The sequence below is a fragment of the Rhinopithecus bieti genome, unplaced genomic scaffold (genome assembly GCF_001698545.2).
Source record: "Rhinopithecus bieti isolate Rb0 unplaced genomic scaffold, ASM169854v2 scaffold_15570, whole genome shotgun sequence".
Taxonomy (NCBI): domain Eukaryota; kingdom Metazoa; phylum Chordata; class Mammalia; order Primates; family Cercopithecidae; genus Rhinopithecus; species Rhinopithecus bieti.
Window position 1 is genome coordinate 176,288 of NW_016808199.1, and position 25,803 is coordinate 202,090.

General features: G+C 39.7%; 1 protein-coding gene across 1 annotated transcript in view; it reads left to right on the forward strand.

Moving 5' to 3' along the window:
* The window catches only part of IREB2 (iron responsive element binding protein 2), a 68,030-nt gene extending 45,612 nt beyond the window's left edge, over window positions 1-22,418 (forward strand). Inside the window, exons 11-22 of the mRNA XM_017885771.1 lie at window positions 2,795-2,911; window positions 4,203-4,362; window positions 5,193-5,328; window positions 8,146-8,230; window positions 8,591-8,747; window positions 9,057-9,181; window positions 10,804-10,908; window positions 11,001-11,143; window positions 14,896-15,043; window positions 15,129-15,251; window positions 18,135-18,320; window positions 19,040-22,418. Of these exons, the coding sequence (XP_017741260.1) occupies window positions 2,795-2,911; window positions 4,203-4,362; window positions 5,193-5,328; window positions 8,146-8,230; window positions 8,591-8,747; window positions 9,057-9,181; window positions 10,804-10,908; window positions 11,001-11,143; window positions 14,896-15,043; window positions 15,129-15,251; window positions 18,135-18,320; window positions 19,040-19,150 (1,596 nt within the window). The 3' untranslated portion in view covers window positions 19,151-22,418. The remainder of the gene's footprint in view (window positions 1-2,794; window positions 2,912-4,202; window positions 4,363-5,192; window positions 5,329-8,145; window positions 8,231-8,590; window positions 8,748-9,056; window positions 9,182-10,803; window positions 10,909-11,000; window positions 11,144-14,895; window positions 15,044-15,128; window positions 15,252-18,134; window positions 18,321-19,039) is intronic.
* The last annotated feature ends 3,385 nt before the right edge of the window (window positions 22,419-25,803 follow it).

Sequence of the window (25,803 nt, forward strand, 5' to 3'; positions counted from 1 at the left end):
AAAAAAAAAAAAAAAAAAAAAGATTATCTGTTGGAAATGTATATCAAAATAGGCAGAATTCATTTCCAGGAAAGACTAAATTTTAATAAAATTCGTTTTCTAGGAGTGTGTCAAAGGTTTCTAGCAACATGGTTTTACAGTTTTGGTTAACTGTTCATTAAACTCCACGAGGACAGGAACTTTGGTTTGGTATTGTATCCCCAGCTCCTAGAACAATGCTGGCACATAGTAGATATTCAGTAAACATGTTAGGTGAATAAATGAATACATATAGGACCCACAGAAATTGAATTTGTGTGCTACTTTGGGCAAATCTTTTTACTTCTGATCATTTTCCATCGTTTTCACCTCTATTAGATCTAGTGCTTTGTCCATGTATTTTCCTCCTTCACATTTTTTAAAATACAGAAGTGGAAAGAATAAGAAAAAGGGGAAACTTTGGTGGTAGAATAAAATGAAATAAATATGCCTGTTACAAACCCTTGGCTAGGTGCGGTGGGCTCACGCCTGTAATCCCCGCACTTTGGGAGGCTGAGGCAGGCAGATCACCTGATGTCAGGAGTTCAAGACCAGCCTGGCCAACGTGGTGAAACCCCATCTCTACTAAAATTACAAAAAAGAAAAAAAAAAAAAGCCAGTTGTGGTGGCGGGGGCCTGTAATCTCAGCTACTCAGGAGGCTGAGGCACAAGAATTGCTTGAACCCAAGAGGCAAAGGTTGCAGTGAGCCGAGATGACACCACTGCATTTCAGCCTAGGCAACAGAGTGAGACTGTCTTTAAAAAAAAAAAAAAAAAATGGCCGGGTGTGGTGGCTCATGCCTATAATCCCAGCACTTTGGGAGGCCGGGAAGGGCAGATCACGAGGTCAGGAGGTCCAGACCATCCTGGCTAACACGGTGAAACCCTGTTGCTACTAAAAATACAGAAAATTAGCTGGGCGTGGTGGCATGTGCCTGTAGTCCCAGCTACTCAGGAGGCTGAGGCAGGAGAATCGCTTCAACCTGGGAGACAGAGGTTGCAGTGAGCTGAGATCGCACCACTGCACTCCAGCCTGGGCAACAGAGCGAGACTCTGTCTCAAAAAAAAAAAAAAAAAAAAAATCTCACCAGGCCAGGTATGGTGGCTCATGCCTGTAATTACAACCCTTTGGGAGGCCAAGGCAAGAGGATTACTTAAGGCCAGAAGTTCAAGACCAGCATCATAAGCAAGGCCCTGTCCCTACAGAAAAGGGATGGATGGCTTGAGCCCATGAGTTTGAAGCTGCAGTGAGCTATGATGGAGTCACTGCACTCTGGCCTTGAGTGGTAGCAAGACCCACCCATGCTGGAGTGCAGTGGCGCGATCTCAGCTCACTGCAACCTCCACTTACCGGGTTCAAGCAATTCTGCCTGAGCCTCCCAAATAGCTGGGATTACAGGCACGTGCCATCATGCCCGGCTATTTTTTGTATTTTTAGTAGAGACGGGGTTTCACCATGTTGGCTAGGCTAATCTCAAACTCTTGATCTCAAGTGATCCACCTGCCTCAGCCTCCCAAATTGCTGGGATTCAGGCGTGAGTCACTGTGCCCGGCCCAAGACCCTGTCTCTTAAGAAAAAACACAAACCTGACTGTATAAAGAAATTAAAATCATTAGGATGTTGATTTCAAGAGAAACTTCTTAAATGGATATTTATGGGCAAAGACTAGGATTGCCTGAATCCACTAAATGAAAGTATAAGTAAGCCAGGTGTGGTTACTCACACGTGTAATCCCAGCACTTTTGGAGGCTGAGGCAGGAGGATTGCTTGAGCTCCCAGCACTTTTGGAGGCTGAGGCGGGAGGATTGCTTGAGCTCAGGACCAGCCTGGGTGACACAGTGAGACCTCATGTCTACTAAAATTCAGTTAGCCAGGCATGGTGGTGCATGCCTGTAGTCCCAGCTACTTGTGGGGCTAAGTAAAGGTTGAGGCTTTATTTAGTCCTGACTGTGCCACTGTGCTCCAGCCTGGGCAACAGAGTGAGACCTTTTCTTAATAAAAATAATAATAATAGTAAATAAATAAAGTGTAAGTAGTTGGATCAGTCAGAATAAACAGGGATATAAAATAATGTTGAAAGCCATGATGAAAAGTTTCGAGTTGATTATATTCACATAAATGCATGAAAGAAGTAATAGAAATACCAGAAGAAATAAATAAAAATCTAGTTGGGAAGTGAGATTTTTAACAAAAAATACGATTTCTTAACCAAGGAATAAAAGCTTGGGTTGCAGCAGGCTGGCCAGTGAAACCCTCTGGAACAGGAAGAAGAACCCTTTGTCTGCTGTGTCCCTTCAGCACCCTCTAGTGACCAGTTGTCACATCATGTGTGCTGACAAAGGAGAAATGTTCACTAATGGTTTACCTCTATGATCACAGAGCTGGCAAAGGAGGGTGAATTTGGAGCTCAGAGCAATAAGTTGACAGCTGACACAGGCATCTATTTTATCATTGGACATCAGTTAAGACAGTGTTTATCTTTGTGAGAAAAAACACTTGGGAAACTAGATTTTGTATATGCAGTATAGTTGGTGTTGTGGTAGTTTAATTGCATACTTGCTAGTCTTGCTTTTAGCAAATTTTCATGTTTCATACATTTAAATGTGTTTGTTTTAAAATCTTTATTTCTTGGGATTGAGGGTGTATTATACTATTAAAACAAATTGCATTAAAGTAAATACTAATATACTTATTCTGATTTGGAAAGTAATGCTTGAATTGGAATCCATTGTGAGAAATTCTGATTCCTTGTTCTTTCTCTTTCTCATTTCCTAGGTGATCCAGATTAATCTGAATTCAATAGTTCCATCTGTTAGTGGTCCAAAAAGACCTCAAGATAGAGTTGCTGTGACAGATATGAAAAGCGATTTCCAGGCTTGCTTAAATGAAAAGGTAGGTTACTTTATTGTTAGTAGTAAAGAACCAACAAGGTGACCCATAAACTCAATTCACTGCTATGTTTTATATATTATGGCACACACCAGCAGCCCCCTTATTTTCCTTCTGTCTGATGTGCCAGTCAGTCGTTTGGTACAGTTCCATTGTGAGGATCAGAGATTGATTGTGTCTATTTAAATTAAAATTATATACAATTTAAAGTTGAGTTTGTTAGTCACAGTAGTCTCATTTTTAAATGCTGAATAACTACATATGGGTCTTGTATTGATGAACAGCATAGATAATTGAATACATCATCACAGAAACTTTCTTTTTTTTTTTTTTTTTTGAGACAGAGTCTCACTTTGTTGCCCAAGCTGGAGTGCAGAGGCACAATCTCGGCTCACTGCAACCTCTCCCTCCTGGGATCAAGTGATTCTCCTGCCTTAGCCCCCAAAGTAGTTGGGATTAACAGGCGTCTACCATCATTGCTGACTAATTTTTGTATTTTTAGTAGAGACAGGGTTTCACCATGTTGGCCAGACTGGTCTTCACCTTCTGACCTCAAGTGATCTGCCCACCTCAGCCTCCCAAAGTGCTGGGATTATAGCCATGAGCCACCACACCTGGTCTGCTCTCATAAAATTTGGTAAATGTGACTGAATAGCAGGTGGTCTCTGGCTTTTTGGGGTTTGTATTTTCTGTCTCAGAATCACAGTTTTAGTCTTGACACTTTCTCTATTCTGAGATCTCTAGTACTTGGCTTTCCTTTCAGAGCCTTTCTTTTTATGATTTCTTGACTTTTTGTTCAGAAAATGTTAAACTTGTACAAAAACAAAATAGTCCACTGAACTGCCATGTACCTGTCAATTAGCTTCAATAATTAGCAGCTCATAGCCAATCTTGTTTCAGCTATACCGCACTGACACACATAGGATCCCTTTGGAGGAAATCTTCGGGGTCATTTTAGCAGAAAAAAATATGTGCCATCTCTTGAGAATTACTGTAAACAGGGATGATTAGGAACAACAAAGCCAAATAAGATCTGGATTCTGAGTGGTAGGCTGGACTTTCTTAGTAGATAAAAATTTTACTTGTGAACATACCAGAATCTTATTGTGCCTATGCAGATTTATGCTTCAGCTGAGTTAAACAACTACTGAATGTTATGGGCCTTGAGCATCACTCACAAATATGATTTTTAATGTTAAATCATCAGATGTCCAGTCTGCTATGTTTTCTGCCCGTATTTTATTCTGTACATACTCAGAATATTTAGTTTATATTTTTGTGGAAATTTGTATAGGTTGGATTTAAAGGCTTCCAAATTGCAGCTGAAAAACAAAAGGATATTGTCTCCATTCATTATGAAGGAAGTGAATATAAGCTGTCTCATGGATCAGTGGTCATTGCTGCAGTTATCAGTTGTACCAATAATTGCAATCCATCTGTCATGCTTGCCGCAGGTGGGTTGTAGTTTATGGCCATACTTTTTTTTTTTCCTTAATTATTGTTAGCTTTTCTGTTATTGTAACTTTCTGTTTCTTTGATGCAAGAGTGTCTACATTTGATATTGAGAGACTTTCTAGTATTTTAGTTAGATCTTAAGGAGCCTGAGTTTGATTTATGTTCTTTTGTTTTTATTACACTGAAGGTAAATTTACTGTTTACTATAACTTACCTATCAATTAATTTTAGGTTGTATCTGCTTCTCTTGTTAATTTAGAACTATAGTTATTTAGCAGGTATTTCTTGATTATCTAGAAGTTAACCATAACACTGTGGAAGATTTCATTAAAAGTTATAAAAGTAGTAAAAGATCATTGTCTTGGCAAGGATTGTAAATGAAATCAATTTGTATGCCCATTGGAACATTTCCTTCGATGTATAAAACCATGTATAATGTGTTACATTCCGCTTAGCTTATTGTAATTATGACTTTAAAATGGTTCGCTTTAGAAAAAAGAAAAGAAGAAAGAAAAAAAAGATGGTTTTGTTAATGTGTACTTATATATGTGCATCTTTTGTTTCCAGTTGTGTGAATGATGTCAGCCTGTATCTTAATAATTTTCAACATGAAGGCTAGTATATTTACTGTAATTTTAAATTTGTTGTAAATGAAGCAAATCAGTAGAATAAAGGGGAAAAAATAATAACAATAAGTTTATGAATTCATACTTTAATCTGAATTGGAGATGAATCTGTTAAATAAATTACTTCTCACTTTTTACTTTAATATGAGTGAGAGAGGGAAAGAAACATTGCCATAATAAATCATTGTTTCTTGGCTGTGCAGGTCTTTTGGCTAAAAAGGCTGTTGAAGCTGGTCTACGTGTTAAACCTTATATAAGAACAAGTTTATCGCCAGGCAGTGGGATGGTTACACATTACCTCAGTTCAAGTGGAGTATTACCGTATCTCAGTAAGCTTGGGTAAGTGACAGCTATCGCTCTTCATATTGGTATTGGTGTTCAGTAGGTACTGAAGCTGCTTGTTTGTGCCTTTCATACACAAAGAGAAGATAGCCACGCGCGGTGGCTGATGCCTGTAATCCCAGCACTTTGGGAGGCCGAGGCAGAGGCAGGCAGATCACAAGGTCAGGAGATCAAGACCACGGTGAAACCCCATCTCTACTAAAAATACAAAAAAAATTAGCCGGGCGCGGTGGCTGGCGCCTGTTGTCCCAGCTACTTGGGAGGCTGAGGCAGGAGAATGGCGTGAACCCGGGAGGCAGAGCTTGTAGTAAGCTGGGATCTCGCCACTGCACTCCAGACTAGGCGACAGAGCAAGACTCCATCTCAAAAAAAAAAAAAAAAAAAAAAAAAGAGAAGATAGAGGCCGGGCATGATGGCTCACGCCTGTAATCCCAGCACTTTGGGAGGCCGAGGCAGGTGGATCACGAGGTCAGGAGATCGAGACCATCCTGGCTAACACGGTGAAACCCCGTCTCTACTAAAAATACAAAAAATTAGCCAGGCAAGGTGGCGTGTGCCTGTAGTTCCAGCTACTCAGGAGGTTGAGGCAGGAGAATGGTGTGAACCCGGGAGGCAGAGCTTGCAGTGAGCCGAGATTGCGCCACTGCACTCCAGCCTGGGGGACAGAGCGAGACACTCTCTCAAAAAACAACAACAACAACAAAAAAGAAGATAGAAAAAATATGCTTTAGTTTTACTTGCTACCTTGCCATTACCATACAATTTTTGATGCCTTATCACTCAGGAAACACTTATTGGGCATATCAAATGAGCAAAGCACCAGCTCAGATACACAGAAGTAGGAGATGTGGTCTTAGCTTCAAGATACTTAGTTGGAAAGACAAGACAAACAAGTACAACCAAATAACAGTTACAGTATAAGAAAAGATACCAAGTATACACAATGTATATACTTGTGTAGGTCAGTTGTGTAGGTCAGTTCAAAAAAGAAAGAAATCTTACAGTTTGCATTTATTAACTGAAAATTGTCATAATTTTAGTTTTATGAGGTTATTGGGTCTATAATACATAAGTTTAAGTTGTCCCTGAACCTTGGAGAAAGTAACTTATGTTTTTTGGGCTGGGCACGGTCGCTCATGCCTGTAATCCCAACACTTTGGGAGGCCGAGGCAGGTAAATCACGAGGCCAGGAGTTTGAGACCAGCCTGGCCAATATGGTAAAACTCCGTCTCTACTAAAAACACCAAAATTAGCCAGGCATGGTGATGCACACCTGCAGTCCCAACTACTCAGGTGGCTGAGGCAGAAGAATTGCTTTAACCCAGGAAGCGGAGGTTGCAGTGAGCCGAGATCATGCCACTGTACTCCAGTCTGGGCAAGAGAACAAGACTCCATCTCAAAAAAAAAAAAAATTACATACATTTTTATGTAATCCAAAACAATTGATGCTAGTTGTGCTGGAATTTTTTGGTTTTGAGACAGTGCCTTGCTCTGTTGCCCACACTGGAGTGCAGTGGTACAGTCACAGCTCATTGCAGCCTCGACCTCCTAGGCTCAAGCAGTCTTCCTACCTCACCTTCCTGAGTAGCTGGGACCACAGGTGTACACCACCACACCCAGCTAATTTTTATATTTTTAGCAGAGACAGAGTTTCGCCATGTTGGCCAGGCTTGTCTCAACCTCATTGCCTCAAGTGATCTGCTCATCTCAGACCGGATTACAGTCTTTTTTTTTTTTTTTTTTTTTTTTTTAGGCAGAGTCTCACTGTGTCGCCGGGGCTGGAGTGCAGTGGCCGGATCTCAGCTCACTGCAAGCTCCGCCTCCCGGGTTGACGCCATTCTCCTGCCTCAGCCTCCCGAGTAGCTGGGACTACAGGCGCCCGCCACCTCGCCCGGCTAGTTTTTTGTATTTTAGTAGAGACGGGGTTTCACCGTGTTAGCCAGGATGGTCTCGATCTCCTGACCTCGTGATCCGCCCGTCTCGGCCTCCCAAAGTGCTGGGATTACAGGCTTGAGCCACCGCGCCCGGCCTTGCAGTCTTGAGCCACCACACCCAGCCTAGCTATATTTTCAGTGTGTGTTTTGGAACATATGAGTCATCAGTTCCTTTGCAAAATGGATAAATTTTAGATTTTTTTGCTTTTAGAATAGCATCTGAAAGTAATTTAGAGGACTGTGCCTGTAATCTTTTAGTTGTATCATCTTGGATTTATTGTCAGGGAGTCTTCTTGGGTTTAACTGGTTGATAATTAAGAGATTACTCCTATCAGAGTGCCCAGTTACAGTACCTCTTTTGGGACCTTTGGTCAGGTTATTATAGCCAGGTCCTCTTTACATTTTAAACCCTTGGATGGAAGTACAGAATCAATTATTTTAAAAGGTCATGTTATATTCCTAGCAAGTAGTATTTGGGGGAATTCTCTTGTGCAGTGATAAGTGCTTTTAAGGCTCTTCAAAGGTTTGCATTCAGCTTTGAGACCCGCCTGAGCATTTTTATTTTTTATTTTACAAAAAAAGTAGCTGGGCCTGGTGGTGAGCGCCTGTGGCCCCAGCTACTCAGGAGGCTAAGGAGCAGAATTGCTTGAGCCCAGGAGGTTAAGGCTGCAGTGAGTTGGTTCAAATAGCATGCCTGAGAGTTAGACTTGATTGCTCAGAATGTTGTGAAATGAATGTATTGATGAAGGTTAATCCATGTGTCATGAATAGTCTTTTAAGTAATCTTATTACAGTGATAGAATTACAAGATAAGACTTGTCCTTTCTCTACAGATATTGTGATGTGCTATTCAGTCACATTTTTTTTTTTTGAAATGCAGATTTGAAATCGTTGGTTATGGATGTTCAACTTGTGTGGGAAATACAGCCCCCTTATCAGAAGCAGTTTTAAATGCGGTAAAACAGGTAAAATGTGTGGATCGGCAAGACATCTAAATGATTCTCTTAACTATGTTTTGTTATTAAATTATAGAAAATATATATTGATGTGTTTAATATTTCTGTAAACTCTGCACCTCTTGGCAGTTGTAACTTGTGAATGTTTAAATGATTCAAAGACTCATTTGTAGATCCTTGAAATAATTCCTTCATAATATAAGGAATTGATTTAGTTTATTCGCAAGATGGATAGTTCTATATTTAAAAATTAGTAATATGTTTTTTGGTTAATCTCACCCTCAGACTTTAAGATTGCTTATATATGATTATCCAAATTTGTACCATCTCTAGAATTGAATATGTTTGTGTGTTTGTGTTTTTTTTCAGGGTGATTTGGTTACCTGTGGAATTTTATCTGGAAACAAAAATTTTGAAGGTCGTCTTTGTGATTGTGTTCGTGCCAATTATCTTGCCTCTCCACCCTTAGTGGTAGCTTATGCTATAGCAGGCACAGTGAATATAGATTTCCAGACAGAACCTTTAGGTATCTTTTCCTTTATGTATATGTATACCTACACATATGTTTCCCCATAGAAGTCATTATATTTTTGAAATGTTTCTTAGACCATCTATTCTTTGAGTTATTTCAGGAAAACTTATAATGTATAGTTATTAATTTCTGTGTTTATGTGAAGAAAATAAAATGTGCAGGTAATTAGTTCTTCTAGCCGCTTAAGCCTGAAGCACCCAGTTGAATCATTTACTTGATGTCCATAATATGTCTTTGAAAAGGTATGAACATTTTCAGAGAGTTATTTTTTTACTGAGTGTCATGTTCAAAAATTTTAACCAGGTACTGACCCCACTGGCAAGAACATTTACCTGCATGATATTTGGCCTAGTCGAGAAGAAGTTCATCGAGTAGAGGAAGAACATGTTATACTATCCATGTTTAAAGCATTAAAAGATAAAATAGAAGTAAGAGTCTTATGTGTTTCTTAAATAGTTTAATCAATTTGCAGTGTTCTTTTATTTCATATGTCTTGTCTTCTGACTAGAATAAAAATTAAAATTACATTATTTTGAGCGCGGTTTTCGATGTGTAATAGTTTGTATCTGGAATCTATAATTAAAAAGCAAATGGCGGCTGGACACAGTGGCTCATGTCTGTAATCCCAGCACTTTGGGAGGCCGAGGCAGGTGGATCACCTGAGGTCGGGAGCTCAAGACCAGCCTGACCAACATGGAGAAACCCCATCTCCACTAAAAATACAAAAAAATTAGCCAGGTGTGGTGGCGCATGCCTGTAATCCCAGCTATTCAGGAGGCTGAGGCAGGAGAATCGCTTGAACCCGGGAAACAGAGGTTGCGGTGATCCGAAATCGTGCCATTGCACTACAACCTGGGCAACAAGAGTAAAGCTCCATCTCAAAAAAAAAAAAAAAAAAAAAGAAAATGTCTTAGAGTTATCAGAACTGATTAGTGTTGATTGGATGATCTGTGCAGCAAACCATCATGGCACACATTTACCTATGTAACAAACCTGCACATCCTGCATATGTACCCCAGAAGTTAAAAAAAAAAGTTGAGGAAAAGAAAGAATTGATTAGGTGTTCAGAATACATCAGTGAACAAAACCCAGAATTCTGGGGAGAGGCAAATAAGCTGTAAAGAGAATAATTATATAAATTATGCAATTTTTTTTATTATTTATTTTTTGGTGTTTCTTGGGAGATGGCGCCCCACTCTGTCACCCAGGCTGGAGTGCAGTGGCCTGAACCAGCTCACTGCAGCCTTAACCTCCTGGACTCAAGCAGTCCTGCTCCTCAGCCTCCCGAGTAACTGGGGCCACAGGCGCTCGCCACCAGGCCCAGCTAAGTTTTTTATTTTTTGTAAAATACATAGATGCTCAGGCTGGTTTCAAACTCCTGGACTCAAGTGATCCACCCACCTCAGGCTCCCAAAGTTTGGGATTACAGGTGTGAGCCACTGTGCCTGGCCTAAGAAATGGTGAGATTTTTGGATGTAGTTTGAAGGCTTTGATGTGGAACAAATACATTGAAATAGCAGAGATTTTTCTCCATTATAACATTCTTAGACATTAACAGCATACCTCATACATGCTTAATCTCTCGGTAGCAACATGTAGAAATCTTTCTAAATTCTTTAACTTTTTTGGACTCTGTAGTCTTTATGTTCAGTTTATATTGAAACTTTCCCCTTACAGTGTACCTGGAGATCTGGTGTGCTAGAATTTGAGGAGCAAATTTTTTATCATTCTGTCCAAAAACCTCATGATTTTTTACAATGCACTGTTTTGGCTGGGCATGGTGGCTAACGCCTATAATCCCAACACTCTGGGAGGCCAAGGCACACGTATCACTTGAGCTCAGGAGTTTAAGACGAGCTCAGGAGTTTAAGACCAGCCTGGGCAAAATAAAATTTTAAATTAAAAAAAAAAAAAGAATACCCTGTCTTAATTTTCTTTCCAAATGGATAAGGCCTATTTTTGTTGTTTTTGTTCTGACCTAAGTACTGTTTTATTCTGTTGATCATTTTCATGCGCCTCTTCTTCTGAGCCCTTTTAACTGTATTCACAGATGGGGAATAAACGGTGGAATTCCTTAGAAGCACCGGATTCAGTTTTGTTTCCATGGGACTTAAAGTCTACTTATATCAGATGCCCTTCATTTTTTGATAAACTCGTAAGTACTGTTTGACTATTTGATCTTTTAAAGATTGTTATAAACTAAGAAGTCTTGTAAAGAGTTAAATGCCTTGAACTTTTACCTTCTAGACCAAAGAGCCAGTTGCACTCCAGGCTATTGAAAATGCCCATGTCTTACTATATTTGGGAGACTCTGTCACAACAGATCATATATCACCTGCAGGAAGTATCGCTAGGAATAGTGCTGCCGCTAAGTATTTGACAAACAGAGGGTATGTGTACATGGCTTTAGAGTGTTTTTGTTTTTTCTTGTTTCTTACTGATTAAGAGGCTTCTATTGGTCATGTTCCTTTTTTCCAGTAAATACATGCTATCATAGGTACCTGACTGCCAGTGTGTTTGTCTTAAGCAAGAATGGAGAGTGGAGGGGGGCGGGTACCTTCTGTACCTGTCTTTGCTTGTGACTTTAGACAATAAAATTACAATTTTAAATTGAGCCCTTATAGTCTCAGTAAACAGCTGATTGGAAATAAGATTTTCTTTTCAGTGCTACTTTATTGAAAATCAGCTTGGTTTTACCTACCAAATGAGGCCTGCTCATTTGGTTAAAACCAGCTTCCCATTATGAGAGTAAAGAATTTAAATGTGTATTTTATGGGCTGTAAAATGTACATGTGTGAGGCTGGGAATGATGTGTATCAAATCAAAAGACAATGAATTTCTGCTTCATGAGCCTAAAATTTTATAGGAACAATAAATGTAAATGTAAAGGCTATTTATATTGGAGATAAAATTTTAAACATAGTAAGATTTTATTTTCGCTGGGCGCGGTGGCAAGCCTGTAATCCCAGCACTTTGGGAGGCGAGACGGGCGGGATCACGAGGTCGGAGATCGAGACTTATCCTGGCTAACCGGTGAAACCCGTCTCTACTAAAAAAGTACAAAAAAACTAGCCGGGCGAGGTGGGCAGCCCTGTAGTCCCGCTACTCCGGAGGCTGAGGCAGAAAGCTGAACCCGGGAGGCGGAGCTTGCGAGTGAGCTGGAGATCCGGCACTTGCACTTCCACGCCTGGGCGACAGAGCAAGACTCCGTCTCAAAAAAAAAAAAAAAAAAAAAGATTTTTATTTCATTTCTACCATGATTAATCATGTAAGAGTGGCCCGATGTTGATCAAGGCGACTGTTTTGACATGAGACAAACTTTTGCTAAAAGACAGAATTTGTAGTACTTGCTACCTGATTAGGCTTTTGGATGCTTGAATTGATGCTTGTGTAATAAAATGACATGCTTTTTCATTGAAATTTATTTATTTATTTATTTTTGGAACAGCCTCACTCTGTCACCCAGGCTGGAGTGCAGTGGTGCAATCTCAGCTCACTGCCACCTCTGCATCCCAGGTTCAAGTAATTCTCCTGCCTCAGCCTCCCAAGTAGCTGGAATTACAGGCACATGCCACCATGCCCAGAGAGTTTTTGTATTTTTTTTTTTTTTTTTTTTTTGAGACAGAGTCTCGCTTTGTTGCCCAGACTGGAGTGCAGTGGCCGGATCTCTGCTTACTTCAAGCTCCGCCTCCTGGGTTTACGCCATTCTCCTGCCTCAGCCTTCTGAGTAGCTGGGACTACAGGTGCCCGCCACCTTGCCCGGCTAGTTTTTTTTTTTGTATTTTTAGTAGAGACAGGGTTTCACCGTGTTAGCCAGGATGGTCTCGATCTCCTGACCTCGTGATCCGCCCGTCTCGGCCTCCCAAAGTGCTGGGATTACAGGCTTGAGCCACCGCGCCCGGCTGAGTTTTTGTATTTTTAGTAGAGACGGGGTTTCACCACGTTGGCCAGGCTGGTCTCAAACTCCTGACCAAGTGATCTGCCCACCTTGGCTGCCCAAACTGCTGGGATTACAGGCATGAGCCACCGTGCCTGGCCAAAATGTCAATATAGCTTGTCTTGACATGTGATAATATTGCATAGCTCTTATTATAAAGTGGTGAGAAGTAAGTTTTCTTTTCTATAAATATTTTTTTGGTTGTGATTTCCATCTTCATCATAATTGTGACATACTTCCAAAAAAGAAAAACAGTCAACACTTCTCTCAAATGTACAATTTTTATAATTATTATGCCTTCTGGTATGTATTTCTTAGCACATTTAATCCAGTAGTGTTCATCAATTAGAATTTTCTAAAAATAAAGACACTCAAACCTCCTAACACTCCCACCCTGAAGTAAGAATTTAAATGCACAAATGTAGAGTATTGTTGCCTCTGCGTAAAAGACCAGATCAGAGGCCGATGAAAGTCAGTTGTTGATTGTTGAGATACTCATGTTCAGTTATTTTTCCCTAAAACATTATATATAGTCACTAATCCAGTAGCAATACCCCTAGCACCCAGATTATGTTTTCTAAATACTATTTCCCAGTATGGTGACACAGTGCTTCATGGAGAAATTAGTGATTCCAGATCTGGGACTGGAAAATGTACACGATTTTACCAAAAATTACCAAGATTACCAAAAACAAGGGAGTTGTCAAGAGACCATCAGTCTTCTGTCTAAGGGTCTCAGGGCCCGGACCAGCTCATTAGCTTGAAAACTGGTAAATATTATCAATTCTTTAACCAGCCTTTCCTGTATAGAATGTATTTCAGCATAACCAAATCATTGATGAAGGAAAGTTTGTCTTTTGTTTGTTTGTTTGTAGAGACAGGGTCTCACTCTTGCCCGGGCTGGAGGGCAGTGGCAGTTGGCCCTCTGCTGCCTGGAACTCCTGGGCTCAAGCACTCCTCCTGTCACACCCTCCTGAGTAGCTTGGGACTACAGGCTCACACCATCATGCCTGCATAATTTTTAAAGTTTTTGTAGAGATGAGATTTCCCTTTGTTGCACAGGCTGTTCTCCAACACATGGGCTCAAGCATTCCTCCCACTTTGACCTCCCAAAGTGCTGGTATTGCAGGTAGGAGCCACCATGCCTGCTGGAAAGTTTTTCTTTATAGAACTTTTATAGCTAAAAAATGAAGAAGGAATGGGTGAATTATAGTGTCACTATTTTACAGTCTCTAGTAAAATAAGCAATCTAGACCACAATGAGCTTGGTAACATTCCAGGAAAAGACAATTGGCTATCTTGTGCCTCCTGATAGAAGTACACATGACCTATGAAGCATTGTTGCCAAAAATTAAAAACCCAAATTTTATCAAGCCACTGGATCTAACATGTGATTTACAAGAACAGAAGGCAGAAGAACTTGTTAAATGATCCATGGAGATGCAGTCAACACAATGTGGGTACAGAAAACTATACAAGTGACTTTATTTCATCAGATAGAGCACAAGCAGGAGGGAAGGAGAGGGAACATATACTGTCACTCCTTGGTATAGATGTGGGATTGGTTCCAGGACCACCCATGTATACCCAAATGCACACATACTGAATTCCTACAGAATTCATGCAGAGGCCACATGCATGAAAAATCGTATTTGCAGTTTTCTGCATCCTGTGAATAATATATTTTCTGTCAGCATTTGGTTGAAAAAAATGGATGTATAAGTGGACCCACACAACTCAAATTTATGTTTAAAGGTCAACTGTAGATTAAAACACTTGAGATCAACTGAATGCATTTGTGAACTGCATTTGGATCCTGATTTGAACAAGCCAACTTAAAGTAGTATGGAAATAATCAGTGACATTTGAATATTGACTATCTGATATTAAGAAATTATTGTGATTTTTTTTTTTTTGGTGTAAAGATTTTAAGAGTCTATATCTTTTAGTGAAATGTACTGAAATGTATGCTGTTAAAATATATCTCAGTTTTGCTTCAAAATGATCTAATGGGGTTGACTGTAGAAGAAACCAAGAATCCGTTAAGTTATAGCTTGGTGATAGGCACGTGGACATTCATGGTTTTGTTTTGTTTGTGTTTGAAATTTTCTGTGATAAAAAAATTTTTTAGTAAGTCTTACAACTCAATAGTGTGTGATTGTTTTCCATATGTAATGAAAACTGACTTTCATTACTTTCTTGTAGCCTTACCCCTCGTGAATTCAACTCTTACGGAGCTCGAAGAGGTAATGATGCTGTAATGACAAGAGGCACTTTTGCAAATATCAAGCTTTTTAATAAGTTTATTGGAAAACCAGCTCCTAAAACAATTCATTTTCCGTCAGGACAGACGGTGAGGATGCACACAAAGTATTTAGACAATTCTAACTGGATCAAAATTTGTATTAAAGATTTTTTGTGTTTGTTTTAATCTACAGCTAGATGTATTTGAGGCTGCAGAGCTGTACCAGAAAGAAGGTATCCCACTGATTATTTTAGCAGGAAAGAAATATGGTTCAGGAAACTCCAGAGACTGGGCTGCCAAAGGACCATATTTACTGGTATTGAATCTTAAAATTTATCATCTTAAGCTTCAAAGAGTTTTAAATGTTCCCTTTTGTCAGTAACATACTGTCAAAGTTTATTTGGATTTTTTAGAGTTATTTGAACCTCATAGGTATAGAGGGTTTTGTTTGTTTGTTTCAGTGATCTTAGATAATACTTTGTACTCGTTAGTATCATTTTAATACTCTTGAGTTTGGTTAAACCTACATCAGTCTTATGTGAAGAAGTCAGCATAATAGAGGGAAAGGAAATTCTGTTTTAAAATATTGTTTTATCATTATTTATACGTATTGATTTTTTTTTTTTTTTGGTTTTTTTGTTTTGAGTCCATGTCCTTGTCACCCAGACTGGAGTGGAGTGGCGCAGTCACTGCTCTCTGCAGCCATGACCTCCCAGGTGCAATCAGTTCTCCTGTGTCAGCCTCCCAAGTAGCTGGGACTACAGCCATGAGTTACCACCCCTGGCCAATTTTTGTATTATTTGTAGAGATGGGATCTCCCTATTTTGCTCAGGCTAATCTTGAACTCCTAGGCTCAAGCGATCCTCCCGCTGTGGCCTCCCAACGTGTTGGGATTACAGGCTTGAGCCTCTGTGCCCGGCCCCCACTGTTAATTTTATTTGCCTCCTTTTGATTTAATTTTCTCCGATTTGCCCCATTAGTGGGTAAAAGACTCTGAAGTAGTGGGCCAAGCTTCACCTTTTTTCCCCCTAAATAGGAGATTGTGGTGCCTGGCTGTCTGCCAGGAGGACATTTCTCCTGAGACTATTTCCTTATTGCAGAGCAAATAGGCCATCTGCTGGGGGGAATAGTCATGTGACATGTGCTTTTTGCCATTTCATACTGACAAGTGCTTCTCTTTACAATTGTAGCTTTAAAAAGACTGGCTGAAACGCAGATATCATGTAGGCCTCATTCGTATTTTAATCTTTAATATCTCCTTTAAAATGTAAATACTCTGAGGGGCTATAGGAATAAACCAAAATCTCATCCTTCTAAGATACTAATTATAAGTATTATTATGAGTATTAATGATAGGTATAGGTTCTTTTTATCCTGGAAAGTGTTTTCGTATTTGTATTTGATGTTGAAAGCTTTCCTCATATGGCAGGGGATGCTTGGCCCTCCATTTGTTAGATATTAAAAAACTGATTACAAGCCGTGGATAGGGGCTGGGTTTTGTCAGTTACTGTGCCTTACTATAGGTGATTGGGTGATAAGCTACCTTTTCATTGAGAGATTCTATATGTCATTATCTGTATTTTCTCTGTGGCCATTCAGTTTCTTCAAGGAAAGAGACTTGTTCAGGATGTAGACATCTACTTAGTTTCCTGTTTCAGGGGTATTCTCAAGCCCCTATTGCCCAGTGTTTGTCAGTCTAGAGAATGTATTCTCTTCCTTATTTCTACTATAACAAAAAATGAGTAAAAAAATTTTTTAAGAAGAATATATTCTCAAGAGGGGTGATGGCACTCCCAAGGAACAGAAATTGGTTCTCAGGTGGTAAAAAAAAAAATTTTACTTTTGCACATGAAGTACAGATAAATATAGAGTACATGAAAAGATACACGGCATCTTAGTGGTGTTAAAATTTTGGAGAGAAAGGAGGTGAACAGGAAGACACAATTATAGGGGGGGAAAGTCTTAAAAGACTCCTTAGGTAGACAGTGGAGAAAAAAGTTGAAAAACACAAGCCTAGAGCCTTTGGCTCATTTTTTTTTTCCAGAGAATAAACCTCTACTCTTATGGAGTGGGGATTGAGCTGGATCTTACTACTTTGTGTGGCTTGTAACCTGTATCCACAAGTATTCTGAGAAGCTCATCCTCTGAATCTCAATCCTTTTCCTGGGGCTTATGTTGCACATTAACTCAGACCTTGACTGGTATCACTCTCTAATTTCATTTTATCATTCTGTGGTTTCAACATTGTCTTCTAAATCAGTTATCTATCTCTGTTTTCTAAATATTTATAGAATTCTCTCATCCTATTCCCTTTGTTACTATGGGCTTATACCCTCTTCATTATTGTCGTTACATTTTTTGGAGACAGGGTCTCACTCTGTTGCCCAGGCTGGAATGCAGTGGCATGATCTCAGCTCCCTGCAACCTCCACTTACCGACCTCAAGTGATTCTCCTGCCTCAGCCTCCCTAGTAGCTGAGATTACAGGTATACCACCATGCCCAGCTAATTTTTCTGTTTTTAGTAGAGATGGAGTTTCGCCATGTTGGCCAGGCTAGTCTCAAACTCCTGGCCTCAAGTGATCCGCCCACCTCGGCCTCCCATAGTGCTGGGATTACGGGCTTGAACCACTGCATCCAGCCTATTCTTGTTATTTTTTATTTTATTTTTTATTTTTTTTGTAGAGACGGGGTCTCACTGTATTGCCCAGGCTGGTCTCAAACTCCCGTCCTCAAATAATCCTTCTGCCTCAGCCTCCAACGTACTGGGATTATAAGCATATAAGCCACTGTGCCATATAAGGCCCCATATACCTTCTTTATTCCTTTATTTTAGTGGCATTTCAAGAGTGTTGAACACATATATTAGAGCTGTCATGTTTAAATAGAAATCCTTCTGAGCCCCCTACTTTGGGGTCAAAGGAACCAGCCCATTTATAGAGCTCTTACGATGTAGTAGGCAGCAGCAGTACTTAACCCTAGAGCAGCAGAAGGGGAGCCAGAATAATTTAAGGAGCTCCATAAAATTCAGAAAATAATCTATAAAGTTTCTGTAAATACTTTGATGGAATATTGATGCAGTATGAGGTATTAGACTAAAAGTATTTAGAGAAAGGCCAAAGTAGATTTTTACCCCCTTTAAATGCTCAGTAAATAACTTTCAGAAGTGATTGGAGGAAATAAAATGCACATTTATTACAGGGTGTGAAAGCTGTTTTGGCCGAAAGTTATGAAAAAATACACAAAGATCATTTGATTGGAATTGGCATAGCTCCACTTCAGTTCCTTCCAGGAGAAAATGCAGATTCCTTGGGCCTCTCCGGTAGAGAAACATTTTCTTTAACATTTCCTGAAGAACTGTCTCCTGGAATTACATTGAATATACAGGTATCTCTAAAATTTTCAAATATATGATTATGCACTCAAATGTTTATGAATTGAATAAGAATCAATTGCTGTAAATTATATACTGAAGTCTCTTAATGCATGTTAAGTTGCCATTTAAGATGACTCACTCCGCCATACTTAAATCTAGCTATGTTAATAGTTCAAGTTTTCTGAGGAAAAGTGGAAAGAACTGGATGTTTATACCAGAAAAAAGAACACATGGAGGGGAATCTTGACTTCCACTTAACAAGTGCCAGCTTCCTTTTCATGGTGGTCTTTTTTTTGCTGTCCCAATCTAATTTTAACTGAGGCATACATACCACTCCAAAGAGAGAGCAAAGTTGAACGTTCAAAGTTAGAGCAAAACAGACTTTACAACTAAGAAAAAAGGGGAAAGAGTAGGAGTTATTGATTACATGCAATGAATATTTGGTGTAAAATGAATATGAACAGTGAGTATAACTTCCCCAATTAATAAGTCAAAATTTAAATGTAGCTATTTTTCTACTTAGCTATGAAGCCCATGATCAGGTATCTCAGGTGTTTTTCAAGCAGCAGAAAAGTTTCAGGCAATCAGAATATAAGAAATTAGAACCAGGATAAATCAGACAGAATATGTGGCAAGTATAGTCATTAAATATGAAGACAAATGGTCTTAACCACCAAGTAGCACCTGGAAGATTTACTTGCTCACATGAAATGTTTTTGTTTCTTTAAAGACAAGCACTGGAAAAGTATTCAGCGTGATTGCTTCGTTTGAAGATGATGTGGAAATAACATTGTACAAACATGGAGGATTATTAAACTTTGTGGCACGAAAATTCTCATAGTATCTACTTACCATGGATACCTTTCATAACTGATAACTGCAAAGCCTTTTGTGCTGGACCCAGGAATCCTTACCATGGAGCTGCAGATAGTCCCAGTATACTCACTTATCCATGGATGTAAATGATGATGAATCAACATAGTAACTGAAATGAAATCTTCTTGATTTTAAATAATATACGAATGGTGCTATTAACATTGCTAAAATCAACGTGTGAAGTGTGTTGTGGAAGAGACCTGTAAGTATGGGGGGGGCGATATTTTATCAGACCATTTTGTAAATAAAGGCAGAATTTGTGTTGAAGATTCTTATATGAGTAACCTTCCTGGAGTTGTTTAGTTTTGCACCAATAAAACTGTGTACTACTGTTTGTTGGTTTAAGAGTAGCAGATTGAAATACAAGAAGCCAGATTAGACTCTAAAATTGTGGTCATTGGAATCTCATTTATAAGTGGACCTTTTAAGTATACTAATTGCTCTTCAGAATTGAGCTGGACACATTTGGCATTCTTAGTTTGTCATATAATCAGGTTTATCCTTAGTCTAACTTCAAGGGATAGAACCTGCCCCAGGTCACAATCATTCTGTCCAGTCCAGCCAAGGTTCCCTCCACATATGAAGATGGACCATGGCAAAATACAACTGATTGTGTGGCACCATGTATTAGCAGTGGAAATACATATCACATATGACGCAGCCTTTAATGTTTCAGCAGTTTGCCACTATGACTATCTGACAAGCCCCCGATGGCATTATATTAATTGGATTAGATTATTTTGCTCACCTTATGTAATACTGTAACTTCCTATAACCTAATATTTTCGGTGTCATTAACCAAAATTTCACACTCATAGTTGCTAAAGAGAATGTTATTTAATCATTAAACTCTGAACTGATTTCTTCTAGACATTTAAATTATCCACCCTCAATTATACGGGTACTCAACCCTATGCATTTTTTAAATGTTGCTATTTCTTCATTAAATTGATTTCCTGCCATTTTGAATCATTTATCATCTGCGATGCATGATTCTATTAATTTTGTTATGTTTTAACCAAAGCTGACTGTAAGGATAAAATACTTAAGTTGCTGAGTACTATGTATCCTCAATATGCATGTCTGCCCATCACATCAAATGTTCTGTCAACAAGATGTTTGGCAATTTTTTTAAAAAAGGTTGGAAAATTAATTATAGAAGGTTCTATACCATTTCTTAATTAAGAAATTTAGCAGGCTAAAGGTTAATTGTAGTGATTTTTTTTTCACATAGAGATCTTTCTATGACTTAGTTACTGCAATTCAGAATTAGTTCACATTGCATAAAGAATTATTTGTTTTAAGCAAAATGCTGAAACTACCAAACCAGTGGATGAAGACCACTGAGAACTTTGCACATAATCATACAATCTTTTGAAAATATTTTGCAAATATGTGTTTAGACAATAAGATGGACTAGAGTTTGACAAAATGATTTCTTTATTTAAATTTTGTATAAGTATTTTCTTCGACACTTTCAAGTTATATTGTGTTCTTGATATATACTGTATATTTATTTGTCAGTGCATGTGTTTTTAATTTACATGAAAACATGAGTTAGGAGAAATTACAAGTTGAATGATGAAATGCCTGTATGTGCTCTGAAGAAATGGTAATTCCAGATTGTGCAGCAGGAAACAAATCTGTTTTGTTTTGTTTTGTTTTTTGAGACGGAGTCTTGCTCTGTCACCAGGCTGGAGTGCAATGGCATGATCTTGGCTCACTGCAACCGCCGCCTCCCGGGTTCAAGCGATTCTTCTGCCTCAGCCTCCTGAGTAGCTGGGACTACAAGCATGCGCTACCACGCCCAGCTAATTTTTGTAGTTTTAGTAGAGACGGGGTTTCACCATGTTGGCCAGATGATCTGAATCTCTTGACCTCGTGAGGTCACCCACCTCGACCTCCCAAAGTGCTGGGATTACAGGCATGAGCCACCGCGCCCGGCCTATATTGTTTTGAAAGCATACTCTATATATAGTTATGGGCGGAGGCACAGGCATCCTTAGCAGCTGATTCAGGAGATGATGGTAAAGCTAGCTAACTATGAATTAAACATTCACATATCCAGTCTACCTAGTCCAGTAATAATACAAGCAAATCTTGTATTTCAGGAACAAATCAAGGTTCTCTTAATTTTTTGGCTTATATACAATGAAGTAAAAACTTGATAAACATGGTTTCAAATTGAGGAGAGTCGTGGATGTATGTTTTAATATGTATACCTTATAATTCTGCCTCTAGCCAAATGCTATGTTTGCAAAATGTGGCATCTGTTAGTTTTTATTGTCTATATCTTCTTTGTTGACTATAGCTGGATAATTTTGTGTTACCAAAAAAAATAAGGAAGTGTAATGTCAGACACACAAGAAAAGCAAATCAGTGTTGTAAGCTTAAAGTACAATTTCAAAGGTCATTACCAACAGCAGGTTTTTTTTTTATACTTTAAAAACATTATGCTACATGTCATTGCCATTTTCATATTTTGGGGTTTTGCTGCCTATACAATGGAATCAGTGAAAATGTCATCCAGCCACTGAATTGCCATTATTATATCTAAAAAGTATCTAAGATGACAGTTGTCACTATTTTATCTCCATGCTGACATTTGAAAGAAGGTACTAGTATACCTCTAGCCAGAGTGCTCAGGTTTTCGTTGGTAATCAAACAACAGTTGTACTAAAGGAAAGTAAAGCTAGGACCTAAGTCAGAATCATAGTTGCCTGCATATATGGTAACAAGGTTGTGTTCATTTGCTTTCACAGTGATGAATGAGAGGATGAGGAGAAATTATTTGACATTTTTCTGTGGTTGAATAGAAGACACCTTTCTTTTGTCTTTAGGTTTAGGAGAAGATACTAAGATACTGGATGTTTATCCTATCTTAGTTTGATTGGAGTAATAAGAGAGAAGAGGAGGGTGGACTTTGGCTTTTTCAGTGTTTTTTCCCCCAAAGGGTGATATTGCTGATGTTTCTATCAATTTTACACATAATATGTGGCTATGAAACCATAATCTCACTTAAGTAACAGACAAAGTAATCACTTTGTCTATCACTAAGTAATAGACAAAAATTATTGTCTATTATTTAAAGCCAACAAAACAGTGTAACAGTTTTAAGTTCAATAATGTTAAGTATTGTATAAAAATATATTGGAGGCAAAGTTCAGTTGACAATTGTGTATATGTTACTGATGCTGTAAATTATTTTTAATAAAGAAAATTGTATTATCACATTTTATTCTTGTTCTATTTTGTAGTAGTTGAAAATAAAACAAAATGATGTAGGAAATGCGCTGCCATCCGGCTGGGCACAGTAGCTCATGCGTGTAATCCCAGCACTTTGGGAGGCCAAGGTGGGCAGATCACAAGGTCAGGAGATCGAGACCATCCTGGCCAACATGGTGAAACCCTGTCTCTACTAAAAATAAAAAAATTAGCTGGACATGGTGGCAGGTACCTGTAGTCCCAGCTACTTGGGAGGCTGAGGCAAGAGAATGGCATAAACCCGGGAGGCAGAGTTTGCAGTGAGCGGAGATTGCGCCACAGCACTCCAGCCTGGGCGACAGAGCGGGACTCTGTCTCAGGAAAAAAAAAAAAAAATGTGCTGCCATCCAGATGCTATGTGTTCCTGTGTGCCTCTGTGCTACAGGAGCAGCACAGGGCAAGAGGATGCCTGCTTCCTGTGCTGCCTGTTCATTAATGTTCATGAAGCAAGTCATCGGAAGCTGGGAGCCAGGATCCCAGGTGTATTTGTTCTTGCATTGTATAAAGAAATGCCTGAGACTGGGTAATTTATTTTAAAAAGGTTTAATTGGCTCATGGTTCTGCAGGATGTACAGGAAGCATGATGCTGGCATCTGCTCGGCTTCTGGGGAGGCCTCAGGAAACTTGCAATCACGGTGGAAGATTAAGTGGGAGCAAGCACTTCACATGGCCGGAGCAGGAGGAAGAGGGACAGGGGAGGTGCCACACACTTTTTAACAACCAGATGTCAGGAGAACTCACTATTGGGACAGCACCAAGGGGGATGGTGTTAAACCATAAGGAACCGCCCCCATAATCCAGTCACCTCCCACCAGGCCCCACCTCCAACACTGGGGATTACAGTCCCACATGAGATTTAGGCGGGGACATTGATTCAAAAAGACTTTCTTCCCACTATTATTAGCAACCTAAATGAGTAAGGTTTATTTATTAGAATTCAGTAATCATAAACCACAATTGGCACTTTATTAGAATTTTCTAAGGATTCCAATTTAGTATCTAAGAAGTTTGCATTACAAAGGCTAATACTAACATAGGCACAAGCTGATAGTTTGAATATCCGTCTAGGAGGAAATTTCCAGCTTCATCAGTGTAGCATTTAGTTGGCTTACAGTTTTCACTTGATGCTAATTTTGCTTTTTAATTACAAAGTAGCTTCAGCTTTACCGTTTTGATTTGATGTATGTTGTAAACCTGTGTTGTATACTTGAAAAATGCATTTATTGCAAAAGCAAATAAATAATTCTCACAAAATTTGCTTGTATAACGACAAGTGTGGGCCAGGCGAGGTGGTTCACACCTATAATCCCAACACTTTGGGAGGCCAAGGCAGGAGGATCACTTGAAGTCAGGAATTTGACCCCACCCTGGGCAACATAGCAAGGCCCTGTCTCTTAATAATAATAATTAGCTTGGTGTGGTGGTGTGCACCTGTAGTCCCAGCTACTTGGGAGGCTGAGGCAGGAGGATTGCTTGAGCCTAGGTTGAGGCAGCAGCGAGGTATGATTTATGCCACTGCACTCCAGCCTGGGTGACAGCAAGATCCTGTCTCTTGAATAAGTGTGTTGTCACTGTGAATTTTGTGTTTACGTGGTGTTAGTACTGAATTTTAAAGCATTTTTTTCAATATTTTCCATCTATTATTATCTGTATGATCTGTGGCAGGGTCCCTTTTTATTACCAATACTGGTAATTTGTGTTTTTTTTCCGTGATCAGTCTTTCTAAGGGGTTAGAAATTAATTTTTTAAAGAGCCAATTTTTTACATTGTTTTCTGGTTTTTTGTTTGGTTTTGGGTTTTTTTTGTTTTTTTTTTTATTGAGACGGAGTCTGGCTCTGTTGCCCAGTCTGAAGTGCAGTGGCATGATCTCAGCTCACTGCAACCTCCACCTCCCGGGTTCAAGCAGTTCTCCTGCCTCAGCCTCCTGAGTAGCTGGGATTACAGGCATGTGCCACCATGCCCAGCTAATTTGTTTTATATTTTTGGTAGAGACGGGGTTTCCCCCTGTTGGCCAGGCTGGTCGCAAACTCCTGACCTCACGTGATCAGCCTGCCACAGCCTCCCAAAGTGCTAGGATTACAGGCATGAGCCACCGTGCCCGGTTTGTTTTCTTTTACTGATTTCTGCTCTTAAGTGTTTCCTTTCTGTTACTTATTTAATTTCCTCCTTTCCCCCAGCTTTGTTAACACTTTTCCTCCAATGTAAATGTAAATATTTAAATTTTCCTCTAAGCGCTGCTTTAGCTGTAGCCCACTGTGGAGATTAAAGCCAATTTTGAGCATTTTAAACAACTTGTAATATATAAAGGAAGTATCATAAAACTGCTGGGATATTTTATGGGACTGTTTTATAATGTAAAATCATGTCTATAATCTCACTGCAAATTGTTCATTTTGTTTCACTCCAGTTTTTTATCACTGAGCTCTTTAAAAAAAAAAAAAAAAAAAAAAAGCCTGGCCTCAATCAGTTCCCCACCTCAGCCTCCCAGACTGCTGGGATTACAGGCATGAGCCACCATGACCAGCCACTGAGCTATGTTTGAGAGCCACTACGTAAAACTGCTCCAGTAGCCAACTGAAGAAACGTTAATACAATGACATGACTTTTTTTTCACCCCTAGAAACGGGTCTCACTATGTGGCCCAGGCTGACCTCGAACTCCTGGGCTCAAGCACTTTTCCTGCCTAGGCCTCCTGGAGTAGCTGGGACTATAGACTTGCAACATCACGCCCGGCTTAAAATGAGATATCTGGCCAGGCACGGTGGCTCACGCCTGTAATCTCAGCACTTTGGGATGCTGAGGCAGGCAGATCACGAGGTCAGTTCGAGACCAGCCTGGCCAACATAGTGAAACCCCGTATCTACCAAAAATACAAAAGTTAGCTGGGTATGGTGGCATGTGCCTGTAGTCACAGCTACTTGGGAGGCTGAGGCGGGAGAATCGCTTGAACCCAGGAGGTGGTGGTTGCAGTGAGCTGGGACCACACCATTGTACTCCAGGCTGGGTGACAGAGCAAAACTCCGTCTCAAAAAAAAAAAAAAAATGACAACACATCTTGTCTTACGCTGGTGGAACTTTTTAAAATCATGATATCCAGCCAGGCGCGGTGGCTCACGCCTCTAATCCCAGCACTTTGGGAGGCCAAGGCGGGCAGATCACGAGGTCAGGATATTGAGACCATCCTGGCTAACACGGTGAAACCCCGTCTCTACTAAAAAAATACAAAAAACTAGCCGGGCAAGGTGGCGAGCGCCTGTAGTCCCAGCTACTCGAGAGGCTGAGGCAGGAGAATGGCGTGAACCTGGGAGGCGGAGCTTGCAGTGAGCTGAGATCCGGCCACTGCACTCCAGCCTG